Consider the following 18,719-nt stretch of genomic DNA (forward strand, 5'->3'; position numbering starts at 1 on the left):
AATTAAAATTTTAAATTTAAAAAAAGAAAGAAAGAGGGGCCGGAGGGAGCCAGACTAGCCAGAGGTCAAAAAGAAGTAGAGGTAGCAAAGTAAGGGGAATGGGACAAGGAAAATAAGACCAAAGAAAAATGACAGGAGGAAGAAGAGGGTAAGTGAGTGGTATAAACAGAGATGGATCCAAGTCAGAGAAAAAACAAAGTGCTAAATCCAGAATAGGAGATTAGAAATAGCATGGAAACACAGTTAAATAGTTGTGTAACTATTCACTTATTCTCCTAATTTGTATTAGGAGATTCACTTATTTTCCCAATTTATAATCCTAGGCCCAATGGTTACATTTGATTATTCTACTGTGTTTTACTTTGTTTTAAATTAGAGCATCAGATCCACAGCATGAAGCTTAGTTTGGCTAATGCTGTATTTAAAAAGTAAATAAATGTATTATACTAGAAATTCTCCCATTTTTTCAAGACCTCATAATTTACAAAGAACTACAAATAAGCACAAATATACATCCTCAGATAACAAATTGTACGGTGTTTCTAATTACCCAAGGAGTAACAGATCTTGCCAAAAAGCATGGGTAAGAGAAAAACCTCAAAATTAAGTATAGTTATATAAAATAAAATGTCCTTGTGCACAGAAGACTCAGGATATCAAAACCTTTAATGTAGAAACAAGATGGGATAGGGAGGGAGACAAACCATAAGTGACTCTTAATCTCACGAAACAAACTGTGGGTTGCTGGGGGGAGGGCGGTTGGGAGAAGGGGGGAAGGTTATGGACATTGGGGAGGGTATGTGCTTTTGGGTAAATTGGAAGGGGAGATGAACCATGAGAGACTATGGACTCTGAAAAACAGTCTGAGGGGTTTGAAGTGGCGGGGGGGTGGGAGGTTGGGGTACCAGGTGGTGGGTATTATAGAGGGCACAGCTTGCATGGAGCACTGGGTGTGGTGAAAAAATAATGAATACTGTCTTTCTGAAAATAAATAAATTGGAAAAAAAAAAAAAAAAGAAACACAAAAAAAAAAAAAAAAAAAACCTTTAATGTAAAAAGTTTGAAAAAGACTGTATTCTCTACAAACGTACTTAAGAAAAGCTTACCTGTATAGCCGCATTTCACTCAGCCTTATTGTTATCAGATCAATAACAGGTGGGGGGTTACTCTGGCTCTCTGTTATTATATGGAATGTGTTTGTCATTGTTATTAGTCCAAAATCAGCAACAAAAACATTTTCAGAAACCGGAGACTGTGGGATGACCACCACTGGGGCTTTGATGTTAACATCCAGCGCCATTCTCGAACTCCTCTGTGCCAGTTCTTTCACACCAGTAGCAGCCATTCCTGCAGCCTGAGCAGTAGCCTCAGCCAAGGCTTGTTTAGCCGCTTGAAAATTATCTATAAAAGCCTAAAAGATAACAGAATTATATCCTAACGGTTATCATTAATGAATGATTATTAAATGTATCTTCATGTTTATGATTTCACCTCCAAGACAAAAATCTTTTCTTGGTACAACCACACATTCTGTATACAAAGTCTGGATGTCTGTATTAAATCTCCATTTTCCGCAATGAAAGTTGAGAAACACCAGGATACAGAAACATAGTCAAAAACAAAAATCTTGCCCCCGGGAAAGAGCAACATGCAGACACTGCAAGGTTTCACGGACAACTCTTTCCCTTCATGATAGCACTTTCCCTAAGGCTAAGCAAGCATACTGTATTTCCATACAGAACCTCAATGGACAGATAGCTTCCTTATGTTTATAAGATAAAAAGTAACTGGAAAAATAATAAAATGTTTGTCAAGAACTCTAAAGTTTTTTTTAATTCTGAACTCTAGAAAATACTTCAGTAACATAAACTATGTATCTAGAATTATACTTAATTTTAAAATCATACTTCATTTTAATGTTTAAAAAAATTTATTTTCAGTAATTTTTGAGTAAAAGGTAAATATTTAAAAGTAAAAGTAAATATTTATTTATTTATAAAAATACATCAAAATTAGACCAAGGATGCTTGTTCATCTTTAGTATTTGTATATTAAAAAAAAATTAATAGCTATAGGAAAAATTGCACTGTAACCTCAATTTAAAAGATCACAAAAATAGCAACAATATTTATTTAGAATCAACTGATTGTCTAGTTTATACACCAAAATTTAGAGACAATATTTTTTTTAAAAGTGAATACTTAAGTCACAGAGACAGGCATGAAACTCAAAGAAAAAAATTATCAGCAGATAGCAAGGGAAAACCATAAGGGAAAAAGACTATGAGAAGGAGAGAAAGAACTCAAACATCTCATGGTGGTATCATACAAAGACTAATTCTAAACTCTTTAAAGCCCCAGATGATCACAGTTATAATATGCAATTGAAAATATAATTTCCATAATGTTTACGTGAGACCAAAACAAACTTCGATTATATATTTAGTATTTTTAATTAGAATTATAAGGCAGGTAAAATGACTTAAAGCAATCATAAATAAAATATTCAATTAATATATATAACAAATCCTATAGTATATACTGTACATATATTTAATACATGTTTGAATTAACTGGACTATTCCTATTTGAAAATGATTTTATACAAATAACACACTACGCATTTTAGTCAAATAAAAGATACCCAGAAAACTATGAAAAATCAGGGGAAAAAGAAAAAAAAACAAGGTAAGGAATTTTTGCTCTTTACTCATGTCTGACATCAGGCAATTTCCAACTAGTAGGAAAAAATTTAAAAAAATTTATTAACATACTTACCAATATAGAATAAAGAAATTTTGTGACAAAAACTACTTCAATGCAACCAACGGTTAAATTAACTTGAATGTCAACCACATTCATATCTGTGTATGCAGAACCAGCAGTTGCATCCACAAAAGAAATCATTTTGAAGCTAAACACTTCTTTTCCAGTGATGTAAACAGCCTTAATGAGAGAAAATTCAACGGTCAAAATCCACTTTTGAAATGTGCTTTCAGTACAAAAATAAACACAAAGTAAAGAAACATACACACATATTTGGAAAATCTTCCAGGTATTAAAGCCAACCAAGTGCAAATAGAGCAGTAATTCTAACACTTTTTTGTTTGTTTTGTTTTATCATAGGCCCCAGGCCCAGTGCAGAGCTCCAGGCAGGGCCCAGAGTCACAACTCTGAAGCCAAGACCTGAGCTGAGATCAGGAATTGGATGCTCAACTGACTGAGCCATGCAGATGCCCCCAACCCCTTTGTCAGAACCTATACTGCACAGTTTTTCAAACTAGAGATGCTGGCTTCCTTTGTGGATCATGAAATCAGTTTAGTAGGTCTGGCCCAACATTTGTTTTAGTGGGGAAAACTGAAGAAAAATCATCATCAGACTACACATTTTCATTTAGTGTGTATACTTGTATATGAGAGTTGCCATGTGAATATGTTATCTGGTCTCTATAAAAAGTATGAAAAACACCGCACCTCTGCAACTTAATGAAACCTACTTCTCTTGATTTGAGATATGTGAATAGGTTTTTCAGATTCTTCCAAGAGTCTCCTCCCGTCACTATACTTCTCTTACAAGCCTGTGAAGGGTGAGCTCACCTGCTGAACAAGACTTACCTACAGCAGTTTGAAATCTCAAGTTCTGCAATACTAGTGAAAAATGGCAGAGACAACAGCACAAGTGAAATGTCAAAAATATTTTAGAAGTGGACATATCATCAACCAATTTGGTTTACAGCTTTCCTGACCCTCCGAAATGCTAGCAGGCAAAAAGCTGAAGAACCATTAACAAGCAAATGAATTCCAACATGGAATAAAGAAAACCTAAAGAACCAAAGAAATTAAGACACCCTGAAGGCTGAGGTGCAAGATAGGGCTGAAAAGAGTCTACAGGATCTCTACTTCTGTCTCAGATGTAGAAGGCCAGGGCAGAGGCCCATTCCAAACCTTAACAGCAACCACGACAACCACAAAGAACCAGATAAACTATAAAATCATAACTTTTCTTAAAAACCATTAGAAATTGGAGGCTACAAGCTAAACAAGCAGTCTAAAATCTAAGGATTAAAAAAGTACCTTCAGGAGAGACAATACAAGCACTTGAGTTTACCTGTGTTAAGGGGAAGGATAAAAAGATGTCAGGTACCAAAGATGCCAGGTACCATAGATAAGGAGAATTCAGCTAAAATGGTAAAGGTGGGCTATGGACTAATTAGAGATACAGAATCTCTGGCAGCCACAGACCCTGAGAAGAATTCACTCCCAGTTGCAAGGACTTCACTGGGAGCTCTTTGCTGGGAGCTTATGAGAAATAGTGGGGGCAGAGGAGAAGGAGAGAGAAAGCTTTCCTTGGTTATGACCCTGCCAGAGGGAGAAGTCTTCATTGCAAAAAGAGCCAAAAGACTAGCAGAATTATTCTCTTCTCAAAACAGAACCTGAAGAAACTAGGAGAGGGGCGCCTAGGTGGCTCAGTCGGTTAGCATCTGACTCTTGGGTTTCGGCTCAGGTCATGATTTCAGGATCCTGAGATCCAGCCCTGCCTAGGGCTCTGCACTCAGTGGGAAATCTGCTTGAGGATTCTCTCCTCCTCCCCTTCCCATCCCCCCATTCATACACTCAATCTCTAAAATAAAAAAATCTTAAAAAATAAAAATAAAAATAAAAATAAACCTAGGAGAAAGGCAATACTATGTTGCCCTCAGAAACAGGTGGGGCGCCTGGGTGGCTCAGCGGGTTAAGCCTCTGCCTTCAGCTCAGATCATGATCCCAGAGTCCTGGGATTGAGCCCCGCATTGGGCTCTCTGCTCAGCAGGGAGCCTGCATTCCCCTCTCTGCCTGCCTGCTGCTCTGCCTACTTGTCATCTGTCAGATAAATAAATAAAATCTTTTAAAAAAAAGTTACAATTAAAAAAGAAAGAAGGAGGTGAAGGTACTGCACATCAGGGGCTAGGATAAAAGAAAACTCCTTCTACACCCCTGGGGAGAAACGGTCTAGGGGCCACAGTATTCTAGGTCACCTTCTCCTAGGGCAGGGAAGAATATTCTCTCCCACACAGAACTACCAAAGATATGAGTCAGATGCCATGGAAAAGATGGCCAGATTCATCAAGAATGCCCCCCACTTTAAAAAAAAAAAAAAAAAGATTTACTTACTTTAGAGAAAGACTGCATATAAGTGGGGGGAGGGTAGAGAAAGAGGGAAAGAGAAGCAACTCCTTGCTGAGTGTGGAGCCTAACATAGGGCTCAATTTTAGGACCCTGAGATCATGACCCGAGCTAAAATCAAGAGTCAGATGCTTAACTGACTGAGCCAACCAGGCGCCCCAAGAGTGACCCATTTTAGAAACCTAAAGGAACAGGTGTGGCTAAGACTGAAACAGGACTGGGACAACTGACAAGCCTACCCAAAACACCTCTCCCCCAACAAAATACCATTAAGCCTGAAGGCCCTGAGGAAAAAGGAGCAGTAAACTATCATCAAAGAAACAGTCCAGAGTACAGAAAGAGAAATTTCTAAGGTACAGAAATAGAAGGAAGATCAAATGCAGAGCACAGAGCAGCATTCCAAGAGCAAAGTCCCCTCACCTAAGTACAAAATACAGCTGAAGGAATCTGAAGTAGTGGTGTAATGAAAGCAAGCATTACACAAGAAAACTCAAAACCAGTTCACCTCTCCATTAAATTGTCTCAACTTCTATGCACAGCCTAGCAGAAAATGTACCCATTATCAGACATAAATACTATTCATTTCAGTATGTGTCTCATACATGAGCTCTCACATTTGATCAGTAACTAAAAAATACCACAAAAAGCAAGGAAAAACAAAACCCAGCAAATGACAAAGAAATCAACAGAATCAGGCTTGCCAGTAATAAAGATGTTGGAACTTTCAGGCAGTGAATTTTAGGTTCCTACGATTAATATGGTAAATGCTTCTAGTAAAAAAGGTGGAAAATATGCATGAACAGATGAATATCAGCAAAGAAACTGATAAAAGAAAGGAGAATCAAAAAAATATTAACAATTTTTTAAAAAATCTTGGTAACAGAGATGAAGAGTATTTTCTACAGGTTAATACGTGGATTCAATAGAGCCAAGGATAAAAATCAGGGAACTTAAAAATAGCTTAACAGAAATTATCCAAACTGAAACAGGAGGGAAAACATGGGGAAAAGGTTGGACAGATGATTCAAAGATTGTGGGAAAATACCTAACAAGAAACTACTAAGAATTTTTGGAATCTAAGAAGAGTAAGAACAAGGAAGGGACAGAAAAGGAAAAGGAGTGGGGAGGAAAGAGAACGAGGCAAACAAACTATTTGAAAAGATAATGAAAAATAATGTAGACAGATCCAAGAAGCTCAGAAAATCCCCAAAATAACAAATATTAAAATATATGTACATACACCTAGACCCACCATATACAAATCCTGAAAGCAGTAAAACATTTGTACAAGGTACACTATGATTAAAAATATGTATTGTAAACACAAAGGAAATCATAAAATCAATGACAAACAATTAATCCAAAACTAGGTTAAATGAGGGAAAGACAAAGCAACCAGAAAACAGAAAATGATTAGAGAGAGAGCAAATTTCAAACCAACCATATCCATAACTGGATTTTTTAAAATGGCCCACACACAAATTAAAAGTCAGGGATTGTCAGACTGGATAAAGAAGTAAAACTGAAATACATGCTGCCTCTGAGAAACCCACTTTAAATACAAAGACAGATTAAAAGTGAAAGGATAGAAAAAGATATACACTACAAACACCAATCGAAGATATCTGGAGTGGCTATATTACTTCCAAAGAAGACTTCAGAATAAAGACAACTACCAAGGACAAAGAGATACTTCATAATGACAAAAGGGCCAAATAACGCAGAAGGCATAAAAATTCTATATATGAGATCAACATATGAAGCAAAAATTAAGATGAGTGAAAGGAGAAACAGAGAAATCCACAGTTGAAACGTCAACAATCCTCCCTTAATGATCAACAGAACTAATAAAGAGAAGATTGACAGCTTGAAGAATCCTATCGACCAACCTACATGCTCTGACATTTATGGAACATTCAACCCAGTGACACCCAGATGGACACAATAATTTCAATTGTACTTAGAGCATTCATGTTTTGTGGCCCATAAAACAAACACCAACAAGTTTAAAAGAGCCAAACAAGTTTATTCTCTGACAACAGATTTAAACTGGAAATCAGTAACAGAAAGATACCTGAAAAATATCTCAAAATATTTGGAGGTTAAACAACATATTTCTAAATAAACCGTGGGTAAAAGATAAAGTTGTAAGAGAAATTAGAAAATATTTTAAATTGAATAAAAATAAACATCTCTAACTTTGTAAGATATAACTAAAGAAGTGTTTAAAGGAAAATTTATAGCAGTAAATGCCTGTATTAGAAAATAAGATCTCAAATCAATAATCTAAGCTTCTACCTTAAGAAATTAGGAAAAGAAGAAATTAATTCCAGAGCAAGCTGGAGGTAGAAAATAAAGAGGAGAAATAAAATGGAATTTAAAACAACACTGAACTGAACCCAAAGCTGGTTCTTTCAAAAGATCAATAAAACTGATAAATGTCTAGTCAGACTGGTCCAAAAAAATGAGAAAAGACAAAAATTAAAATTGTAAATGCTAAGAAAGAATCAGACTCAAAAGGCTACATACCACAGTATTCTATATATTTAATATTCCAAAAATGGCAAACTATAGGAACAAAAAAAAACAGATTCCTAGATGGTAGGCTGGGGAGAAGGGATAACTAAAAGGGCAGGAGTAACTTTTGGGAGGAGAGATATCTAATCTATTATCCTTAAAGGTGTTGGAAGTTACACAACTGTAGGTTCAAAAAAACCCCAGGAACTATGCCCTAAAAAAGGGTAAATTTTACTAAATGTACAGTAAGCCTGGGTTTAAAAGGGAAAAAAGAAACCAGAAAAGAATTCTATATAAGAGTTACTGAGGCCCTTTATAGCCTTCCAAATATGCCAAGTAACTTTCTGACACAAACCCTGTAGAACTGCTATTTCCTCTACCTGGAATGCTCTTTCTGCATCTACAATTGATTCAGATGTCATTTGAATGTTTAGAAAGGGATTTCCTGATAATCCTAATATTAGAATCACTATCATATTATCCTACTTTATTGTTTTCAAAGCACATATCACTTCCTAATAACATTTTCTATTATTTAATATTTATTATTTACCTCAGAAGAGGGACTTCACAACTTTTATTGATTGTAATACTCCAAATATTGTTAATAGAACAAAATATTTTCCCCAAGTCACCCAAGTGACCCTGTGACTGCCCCCACCGCCCCCTCCCCAGCCCCTGTAAAGCCCAAGTGAAGAAAAGAAATGTGCTTATGACAGAGTTTAGAGAAGAGAGGATATATGGCAGAGGAGACACCAGGTGCAGGAAACAGGTAAATAAAACTAAAAATGTGTATTTTTAGTAAAAATCTGTAAATTGAAAGGTGAGATTCCCAACATTCTTCAACCATTTTGGCTCCTAGAATCCAGACTGTCAGACCTATATTTATAATACTTTTCTCAAAGGAAACCAACTGGTCTATGGGAAAAAAAAAACCATTACTCTCAATTTTTAAGGCCATAAAATTACTGTATCCATGCCTGATCATCTACTGTTACATCCAAAGTCCTTTGGACAGATAGAAATACATACTAGAAAATACATACTAGATATGTATTTATGTACAAAATATATACTAGAAATACATACCACTCAGAATTAACAAGCATTAGTAAGTGGGTAATTTTTGTAGACATTCACTTTTAAAACACTCTTCTAATAAAGATATAAGAAACTAATTTATAATGATATCTTACTCCATAAGCATGTTACATCAGCTAGAATCCCTCTCGGATTCCATGTTATTCCATATTGTTTATGACACACATAAATAACAATTGCCAATACAATGAGTCTAGGGTAAATAGAGGCTGATGAGTCAAGGAAAATTCAAATAATCTGAGAACTCCAGGTATCCTTTACCCAATATCCCAAAAAGCTGAGGGGTTAAATACATTATTAAATACATTATTATGCCCCATTCAGGGCACAATAGTGTGTCGTGGCACAGTAATTAGGAAGCTTTGATGTGAGGCAAAATGTTGTCCCTCTAATTCCTTGACATGGCTCCAAACCATGTTACCAAACCAAGGCAGTTTATTTAAAAATCACATACACTGGAGGGGCACCTGGGTGGCTCAGTCAGTTAAGCATTAATCAGACTCAGTTTCAGCTCAGGTCATGATCTCAGGGTCATGAGATCAAGCCCTGCACTGGGCTCCATGCCCATGAAGTCTGCATGGGATTCTCTCCTTTCCCTCTCCCTCCTCTTCTGCTCCCTGGCCTCCCCTCCCCACCCCTGCATGCTCTCACTCTAAAATAAATAGGTAAAATCTTCTTTAAAAATCTAAAAAATCAGGTACACTGGAATCAAAGTCAAGGAATAGGGAGGAAAATGGGGATGGTGCAAGAAGACTGAAGTAAGAAAGTTTTCATTTTGTAGCTTTTTGTAAATTGATTTTTTTAACCTTATAGATGCATTAGTAGCAAAATTAAGAAGAAAAAAAGTAAATGCCTTAGGTTACATTATCAGTTCTATTACTAACTACTCGTATGACTTTTAGTAGATGGATTTATGTGAGCTTTACTTCCTAGACAAGGAAAATAAAACAGATAATCTAGTTCTTAAATGCTTTAGTACTTTGTTTTTTTCTTAAATAAAAGCAATAGAAGCATATTAAAACCATGGCTTCCGGAAAATTTCTTGCTCCTTGTTACTATGGACCATGTACATTTGATGGTTTGGCACTCTTGCTATCTCATGCTAGTAAGCCATAATAAGAAAATATAATGAGTAAGAATTTTTATTTACAATAAAAATCAGGTCATCACTGTATTTCATTGGTATTATTGCCTAAGCCTATTCATTTATTTCCTTTCACACCCCAGACTCTAACTTCGTGACTCAAGAGGCACCTTAGACTTTTCTAATCCTACTATTTGATGTTCTGTTCACTTTCTTAAATATACCATCTTACCTAGAGGCTCCACTGTTCAAAAATTAGCAGTCCAACTCTACAACAGTCTCTGGACCAAGAACCATACCCGTCTTACACAAAGTACTAATACCTGCCCCTTGACCACTGGCCTTCCAGTTCAAAGGATTCTATTAACACTGAACACTATACCACTGTAAGCACCCATAAAATAAACTTAAAAAATAATCTTATCTGCTCAGTCTGACTTCATAACCTCTGCTGTTGAAAGCTGAAATGCATCACAAGATACACAGTATTTGAAGGTAAGAACAAAAAGGAAAAAAATGAAAAAGGCAATTTACTAACTGCCCCTCCTCAGCCCCCAACTCTGTTTAAGGAGCATTATGTAAACTTATTTATGAGATTCTTAATCCTCGTTTTACAAATAAAGAAACAATTTCAGTTTAGGTCACTCACTGCCAAGGAACAGAGCTAAGATACAAACCCAATTATGCCAAACTCCAAAACCCATCCACTTAATAAGCCACATTACTAAATTCTGATAACTAATTTATACCTATGATCAATGTTTAAGGACAAGCATATTTAATGAGGTACTATCAGGTAATAGAAACAAATTCACACCTTTTTGTACACAGCTGTCTTATCAGAATCCAAAACAATTATATTCCTTAGCTTTGCATTTATTTCAGTCGCAGCAGGCCTCATAATGATCTCAGAATCAAGCCCTAAGGGAATATAAGGAAGATTAGATGGCTTTCTTTCATTTAGTAGTTCTGAATTTATTTTTTCTCAAATTTCATTACCTTCAATCTTAATTTCAGCAATGTTACGTTTCTGATCTTGAATAAAGATCTGTAAACAAGATAATTCTGCTAAAATCTGCAAGGTAATAATATCCTCGTTCTTGGGTAGTTTTAAAGCTGCAAAAAAAAAAAATTGTAAAACATAAGGAAAAAGTTTAGTAGTTACCTCACCACCCTTATAAAGTAACTGAAGTAGAAAAAAAATTAATAATACTAAAGGAAAATCTCATTTGCCATTCCACTGAAAGCAAGCAAGATATTGCCTACTTAATTAGGAATTCTTAAAAAACAAAAGACAATCAAACCTAACGAAAACAAAGCCAAACTAATCAGACAAAACAAAAACGTTCCTAGATAAGACTATCATTTGAAACTAAAAAATTATAGTTGTAAAATCACAAATCAATTGAGAGACAATGACTATGATGTAATACTTCTCATAGTCAAACCTGCAACTTCTCATTACTTAAAAGGTATTTCATTCAAAAACACACTCTGAAAGGATTCAAATTTTCTTAGTTCCATTCTTCTAATCTAAAATTATGATATCAAATTCATGAATTTAATCCAAATCAAATCCTAGCACTGTATAATATCTTGACTAAAGAGTAATACAACAAATAAAAGCCACATTTTCTTAACTAGTAATCATTTTCTTTAAGTATCATTTTCTAAAATTTACCTGGTATATAATAATCTTTCTAGATATTAATCTAGGCAATAGAATTCTGAAGCCAATATTATGCATGAATAATAAAGCAAAGGCTAATTATTGATCCACATGGTAAAAAACTTTGAAGCTGAATTTTAAACATACACATTTTTTTAATGACCTCTCCTTTGTCTTCAGTCTCTGCAACAAACACTGGGGCTGGTTTTTCTTCCAATTGTGGAAGTATATTATTAAAATAATTTATTGTATTCAGAAGTGCTTCGGTATGCAAATGAATATCCAAAGAGGAAAAATTCACCTAAAGAACAAAGCTTATTTTAGTAATTGGTCAATAAATACTTGTTTGCTGCTCAGTATAACTATCGTTTGTGGTATAAAAGACAGAATTTATAATATTCCATTTTTATCCTCAAGGATCATACAGTTCTAGTTATAAAACAGTTTTCATAATATATTTACTTAAAAATACCATATCTAATTAAAAAATAAATAATTATTCACTCATACCTTAATCAGTTGCAGAGCATTGTTGTAAGCACTTTTCAAGTTGGGTAGATTCTTTTCAGCCTATCCAAAGAGAAAAAAAAGCAAATATGTTCAAGTTTCTCAGAAAGACATATAGTATATACGATTACAACTCCATAAGGGCCTTCATTATTCTTCCTCTGTGTGGCAGAATTGTTTATCAAGTGTCCAAATACAGTGCATTATCTTTAGATCTAGAATGATTTTGTTATATAAAAGGTACTTAATGCATAAACAAAACCCCTAAAATATCTAGATCAATAATAGTAAAATGGTCTTAAAAGCGATAAAATACTCTTTGAGCATCGCTATTATGATAAAGTATTTTTTTGTTAAGATTTATTTATTTTAGAGAGAGAACACACATGATGGTGGGGAGGGGGAGAGGGAGAGAGAAACCTGAGCAGACTCCTCACTGAAATTGGAGCTCCACGTGGGGCCTGATCTCAAGACCCTGAGAACATGACTTGAGCCGAAACAGAGTCCAATACTTATCTGACTGTGCCACCCAGGCACGCTATGATAAAGTAATTATTAAATTAATATGGCACTTTCATAAAAATAGGTCAATGAAAATATGCTATAAATCCTAAGTAAACCCTAGTACATATAAAAACTTAATGAAAGATGAAATGAATATTATAAATCAATAGAAAAGGAATAGAATCATTGAAACCAGGAAAATGAGGAAACTTCGGGTAACAGGCAAATCAAATGAAATTGTATTATGTCATAATAAATTCCATCAAGATTAAAAGGTTTGGGTTTTGGCGCACCTGGGTGGCTCAGTCAGTTAAGCTTTCAACTCAGGTCATGATTTCAGGGTCATGAGATCAAGCCCAGCATCAGGCTCCACGCTCAGTGGGGAGTCTGCTTCAGATTCTCTCTCCTCCACTCTTTGTCTGTCTCCCCCATCCCCTGCTCCAAATGCAGGCTCCCTCTCTCTCTTAGAAAATGAGACTTTAAAAAAAGTCTCGGTTTTTAGGTTTGGCTTTTTTTTGTTTTGGTTTGGGTTTTTTGGGTTATCTGATGGAGGCGGAAAAAAACTCCAAACTTCATGTCATTTCTACTTAGAACACAGGCTTATTTTTATTTATATTTTTATAAATTAAAATTTATTAGGATGACAAAACAAGAAAGCCTTAAAGTTTAGAAAACATATCACCATGAAGATTAAGCTGAATCTAACTTCTAAAACTTAGTTACATTACAGAAGTACATTTACGATACAAAGGAAGCACTTACCTTCACATATTCCAAGGTTAGCAGATCTTCCATAGTATTATCCAGTGTTGTAATCAAATAAATTGGTTTCTTGTTTGCACCTAAAAATGAAAAAAATCATTATTACATCAAAATTACTTTCATGTAAAAATAATGGAAAATAAATATCAGCAACAATAATAAAATGTAACTGGAAAAGAAGAATTTCCTGAATCAGTTCTGGGCCTTGAATTCTACCTTACCCAACTGAGGTCCCTCCTCCTTTATTTTAAACTCTCAACCTGTAATTTCTCCCCACAATTCCCCTACCCATCTCCTATGCCACAATGTGAAACAGTCTTATCCTTCTAAATTTTGATAGGAAGTAAGGTTAAAAATAAAAAGTAGCAATCAGTTAAAGAAAAAAGCGAATAATTATTATGAACAATGAAAGGACATGAAGAGAATTGTGGCCTTGAATCACAGAAATGCCTAGAAAGAAAATCATCGATGCCCTGAAAGCCCATTACTTTTCAGAAGACAGATCAGGTATGTGATGAGAAACTAAGTTTTTCTGTATATTGGTTTAAATTAGAATAAACTCCATTGTCATATAATTTACTAGCTGTATTCTTGCTTCTGACCAAAACTTCAGAAAACAGTAGGAAAACTACTATAAAACAGCATTTTGTATAAGGGCTTTAAAACTATCATCACCAAATTATTTATGGCTATTCCAAATCAGTATCTAGATAGTGGAAGAAAGGACTACAAATCAATCATAATACTTTTGAGGAAAAAAAATACAACATATTCCACAGGATCTTCCAGATTTAAAACTTCATTAGCTATTCAGCCAGCTTTCTACTTCAGATGCTACTTGCATTTCAAACCGTAAAAAACGGCCCTGAATTTTCTCACACATTTATTTATCCACAGAACTATTTACTGATCATTTACAAGAAACTATGCTATTCACTTCCTCTGACTCCCACTAAAAAAAGAAAAAAAGCAAAAATATTACAGAAATAAGTGCAGAGGCAACTGTGTATCAGTATTCTGTAAGCTAGGGTTTTCTTATCCTGCTCTCTTGGGAAACAAACAAAAAATAAGTATAATGGAAAACGGCTAAAATACTTCTGGATTGCTGGAGAGCACTATCAAATTGGTTCACTTTTCTTTCCAATCACAGGAGCAAACGGTTTCTTGATGTTAAAAAGCATAATAAAGTTAAAACTCTGTATCTGTTGTGTATAATGGTTTTCTCAGCAGAAGATAATCATAATGAAGTCGAACACACTCAAGTTCTCAAGGGCCACAGAACAAGTGTAGATATGGAACTGAAATGTGTAAGTCATATCCAATGATTAAGCTTCCAGACAGCAATACTTAATTTACTTTTCTAAATACCAAGACCATATTCAATCCAGGGCTCAAAAAAGGGAGGGCGGTTTTCAGGATAGTAGTTAACTGACAGCTTTGCCTGTGAGTGAGTTCCCAGAGAGGATGACCCTCTTAAATCTTGAGATAAGCATATTCTCTGCCTTTCTTAATTCCCATAAATAGTAGCTGGGATAAATTTTTATGTTTAGTTCTGATTCCCTCATATTGAGTCCCTCAATCTACTGGAGGAAAAAAAATCCGACATGAGTTTAAAGTATTTTACAAAATAGCTTCCACTTAAAACTTGATTCACTTATAAACATTAAGAAGCTAATCATCAAAAGAACATCAGATTCTATGACAGCCAGAGTGCTTTTATACACACGTAAACAGAATACATTTTTTTAAAAGTGATCTCTACACCATCAGGGGGTTTGAACTCACAACCCTGAGATCAAAAGCCATATACACCCATGAAGTGAGCCCGTCAATTAATCCAGATTTACATGGTCTCAAAAATAAATGGAAAGCACTACTACCTTTAAATTTTTTTAAAGCCAGCTTATATTAATAATCCCTTTGGACATCAATGGTCTAAGTACATCAATTAAAAAATGCAGATTGCCACAGTGGACCAAAAGAAACAAGACCCAACTATATACTGTCTATAAGAAAAACACTTTAAGGGGCGCCTGGGTGGCTCAGTGTTAACGCCACTGCCTTCGGCTTGGGTCATGATCTCAGGGTTCTGGGATCAAGTCCCGCATTGGGCTCTCTGCTCAGCAGGGAGCCTACTTTCTCCTCTCTCTCTGTCTGTCTCTCTGCCTACTTGTGATCTCTGTCAAACAAATAAATAAAATCTTAAAAAAAAAGAAAGAAAGAAAGAAACAAACAAACAAACAAACACCTTAAGGGGCGCCTGGGTGGCTCAAAGGGTTAGGCATTTGCCTTTGGCTCAGGTCATGATCTCCAGGTCCTGGGATCGAGCCACATATCAGGCTCTTGGCTGGCTCAGCGGGGAGCCTGCTTCCCCTCTCCCTCTGCCTCTACTCCTACCTATCTCCCTGCTTGTGTGCTCTGTCTCTCTCACAAATGAATAAATAAGATACACACACTTTAAATATAAAGACACATATACACTGAAAGCAAATGGATGGAGAAAAATAATGCAGGTAAATACTAATAAAAAGAAAGCAGATGAGGCGCCTGGGTGGCTCAGTGGGTTAAGCTGCTGCCTTCGGCTCAGGTCATGATCTCGGGGTCCTGGGATCGAGTCCCGCATCGGGCTCTCTGCTCGGCAGGGAGCCTGCTTCCTCCTCTCTCTCTCTGCCTCTCTGCCTACTTGTGATTTCTCCCTGTCAAATAAATAAATAAAATCTTTAAAAAAAAAAAAAAAAAGAATGAAAGAAAGCAGAGATAGCTACGTTAATTTTCAGAGAGAGCAGACTCCAAAGCAAGAAAAACTATAAGGGATAATGAAAGGTATTATATAATGATAAAGGGGTCAATTCTCCATGAATACACAACCATCCTTAAGTTGTATGCATCTTAACAACCAAGCATCAAAGTATGTGAGGCAAAACAATGAGTACTGAAAGGAGAAACAGACGAATCCACTGTCACAGTTAAAAGACTTCAATATCCCCCATCAGAAATGGACAGATCCAGCAGACAAAAATATCAGTAAGGACACAGTTGAACTTGATAATAACACCATTAGTCAATGGGATATAATGGATATCTATAGACTACTCCATCTAACAACAAACAGCAGAATACATCTTCTTATGCTCCCATGGACTAATCAGCAAGATAGGCCACATTCTGGGCCATAAAACACACCTTACTGAATTTTAAAAAGTAAAAAAATCAATGGAACTACAAATCATTAAGAAATATAGCTGGAAAATTCCAAAATATTTGGAGAATAAACACTTTTAATAATACATGGGTAAAAGAAGAAATCTTAAAAAAAGAAATTTAAAAACATTAGAAGTAAGTATGGGGGTGTCTGGGTGGCTCAGTGGGTTAAAGCCTCTGCCTTCAGCTCAGGTCATGATCTCAGGGTCCTGGGATCGAGCCCCACATCAGGCTCTCTGCTTAGCATCAGGCTCTCTGCTCAGCAGGGAGCCTGCTTCCCTGCCTCTCTCTCTGCCTGCCTCTCTGCCTACTTGTGATCTCTATCTGTCAAATAAATAAAATCTTAAGAAAAAAAAATAAGTATGAACACAGACCTTAACAAAAGTTGTGGGCTATATAGAGTAAAAGCACTGCTTAGAAGGATTTATAACATTGAATGTATATGTTAGAAAATAAGAGATAAATCAATAACTTAAAAACTTTCACCTTAGAAAACTAGAAAAAGAGAGCAAAATAAATCCAAAGTGAGCAAAAGAAACAATAAAAAGTAGATCAAAATCAAGGAAACTGAAAAAAAAATCATGAGAAAAATTAAGGAAACCAAAAAATTTCTTTGAAAAGATAAAAAAAAAAATTGGTAAGCCTCTGTTCAGGTTAACTAAGAAAAAAAGAGGACATAGATTACTAATATTAGAACTAAAAGAGGAGAAATAATGGTAACATTAAAAGGATAGTTAAAAGAATACTATGAACAATTATGTCCACAAAAGTGATAACCTAATGAAATGTACCAATTCTTTGAAACAGATACAATATGACAAATTTTCACAAGGACAGACAATCTAAATAGGTTCATATCTATTACAGGAATCAAGTCAATAACTAATAACCTTCCAGAAAAGAAAGCACCATGCCCAGATGGGTTCAATGGTGAATCCTAATTAACCTTTAAGGAAAATTATACCAATTCTGTACAACCCCTTTCAGAGGACACAAACAGAAGGAGTACTTGCTAACTCATTCTTCTAAATCAGAATTACCCCAATACCAAAACAAACACAAAGGCATTCAAAAAAAAAAAAAAAAAGGTAAACTGCAGGCAAGTAACCCTCATTAACACAGATACAACAGCTACCACACACACACACACACACACAGAACTGATTCCAACCAAGTGTAAAAAGAAATGTGTTCCATGACCAAGTAAAATTTATCCCAAAGTGCAACTGGCTCAACATTTGAAAATCAACTGATGTACTCTATGACATCTACAGGCTACAGAGGAAAAAACAATATGATCATTTAAACAGATGCAGAAAAAGCATATGACAATATCCAACAACCATTCATGATAAAAACTCTCAGTAAACTAGGAATAAAGGACTTCCTAACTTGATAAAGATTATCTTCTAAAAACCTGCAGCTAAGTACATACTTAACTGTGAGAAACTCGAGGTTTTCACACTAAGGAAGAAGGTAAGATGCCCTTTCCTTTTTACTGATTTTCAGTATCATAACTGTGTCTGCAAAAGCATTAAGACAAGAATTAAAGGTATTTCTCTTATTTTTGCAAAATAAGACATAAAACTTTGTTCACACATGACATGATCATCTATGTAAAAAATGTGGAAGAATCAACAACAAAAACCCTCAATAGAACCAATAAGCCATTAAATCAAGGTTGTAAGATACAAGGTTAATAAACAAGTCAAATGCTTTCCTATATACCCAAACTGGCAAAGGAGAACTTGGAATTGAAAACACAATACCACTTACATTATCACTTATACAGTTTTTTCAACCAATGATGATGGAAAAAAAGGATACCCACAGGAGGGAGGAAAAAAAAAAAAAAGTAGCTACACAGGGATTATACCCTTCACAAAAATCAACTCAAAATGGACTACAGATCTAAATGTAAAATGCAGAACTAGAAGACTTCAAGAAGATAACCTAAGAGAATATCTAGATACCCTCATTTTGATAATAACTCTTTAGAGGCAAACCAAGAGGATCCATGGGAAAAAAAAATCTCATAACTTGGAGTTCATTAAAATTAAAAATCCTGTTCTGTGAAGAACAATGCTAATAAAATGAAAAGACCAGCCACAGAGTAGAAAATATTTGCAAAAGACACATCAGATAAGGGGCTGTTATCCAAAATATACAAAGAACTCTTATACTCAAGAAATAAACAAACACCACTGAAACA

The 18,719-nt window shown here is 35.2% G+C and overlaps 1 protein-coding gene across 4 annotated transcripts in view; it reads right to left on the reverse strand.

The window, feature by feature from the left end:
• The window catches only part of VPS13A (vacuolar protein sorting 13 homolog A), a 240,558-nt gene that overhangs the window by 109,794 nt on the left and 112,045 nt on the right, over positions 1–18,719 (reverse strand). For all 4 annotated transcript variants that reach the window (XM_044265853.1, XM_044265852.1, XM_044265856.1 and 1 more), the window contains exons 27-33: positions 13,307–13,386; positions 12,044–12,103; positions 11,681–11,834; positions 10,864–10,980; positions 10,682–10,785; positions 2,778–2,945; positions 1,107–1,411 (exon numbers count right to left, since the gene is read on the reverse strand). In XM_044265853.1, coding sequence (XP_044121788.1) covers positions 1,107–1,411; positions 2,778–2,945; positions 10,682–10,785; positions 10,864–10,980; positions 11,681–11,834; positions 12,044–12,103; positions 13,307–13,386 — 988 coding nt within the window. The remainder of the gene's footprint in view (positions 1–1,106; positions 1,412–2,777; positions 2,946–10,681; positions 10,786–10,863; positions 10,981–11,680; positions 11,835–12,043; positions 12,104–13,306; positions 13,387–18,719) is intronic.

The sequence above is a fragment of the Neovison vison genome, chromosome 9 (assembly GCF_020171115.1).
Source record: "Neovison vison isolate M4711 chromosome 9, ASM_NN_V1, whole genome shotgun sequence".
NCBI lineage: Eukaryota > Metazoa > Chordata > Mammalia > Carnivora > Mustelidae > Neogale > Neogale vison.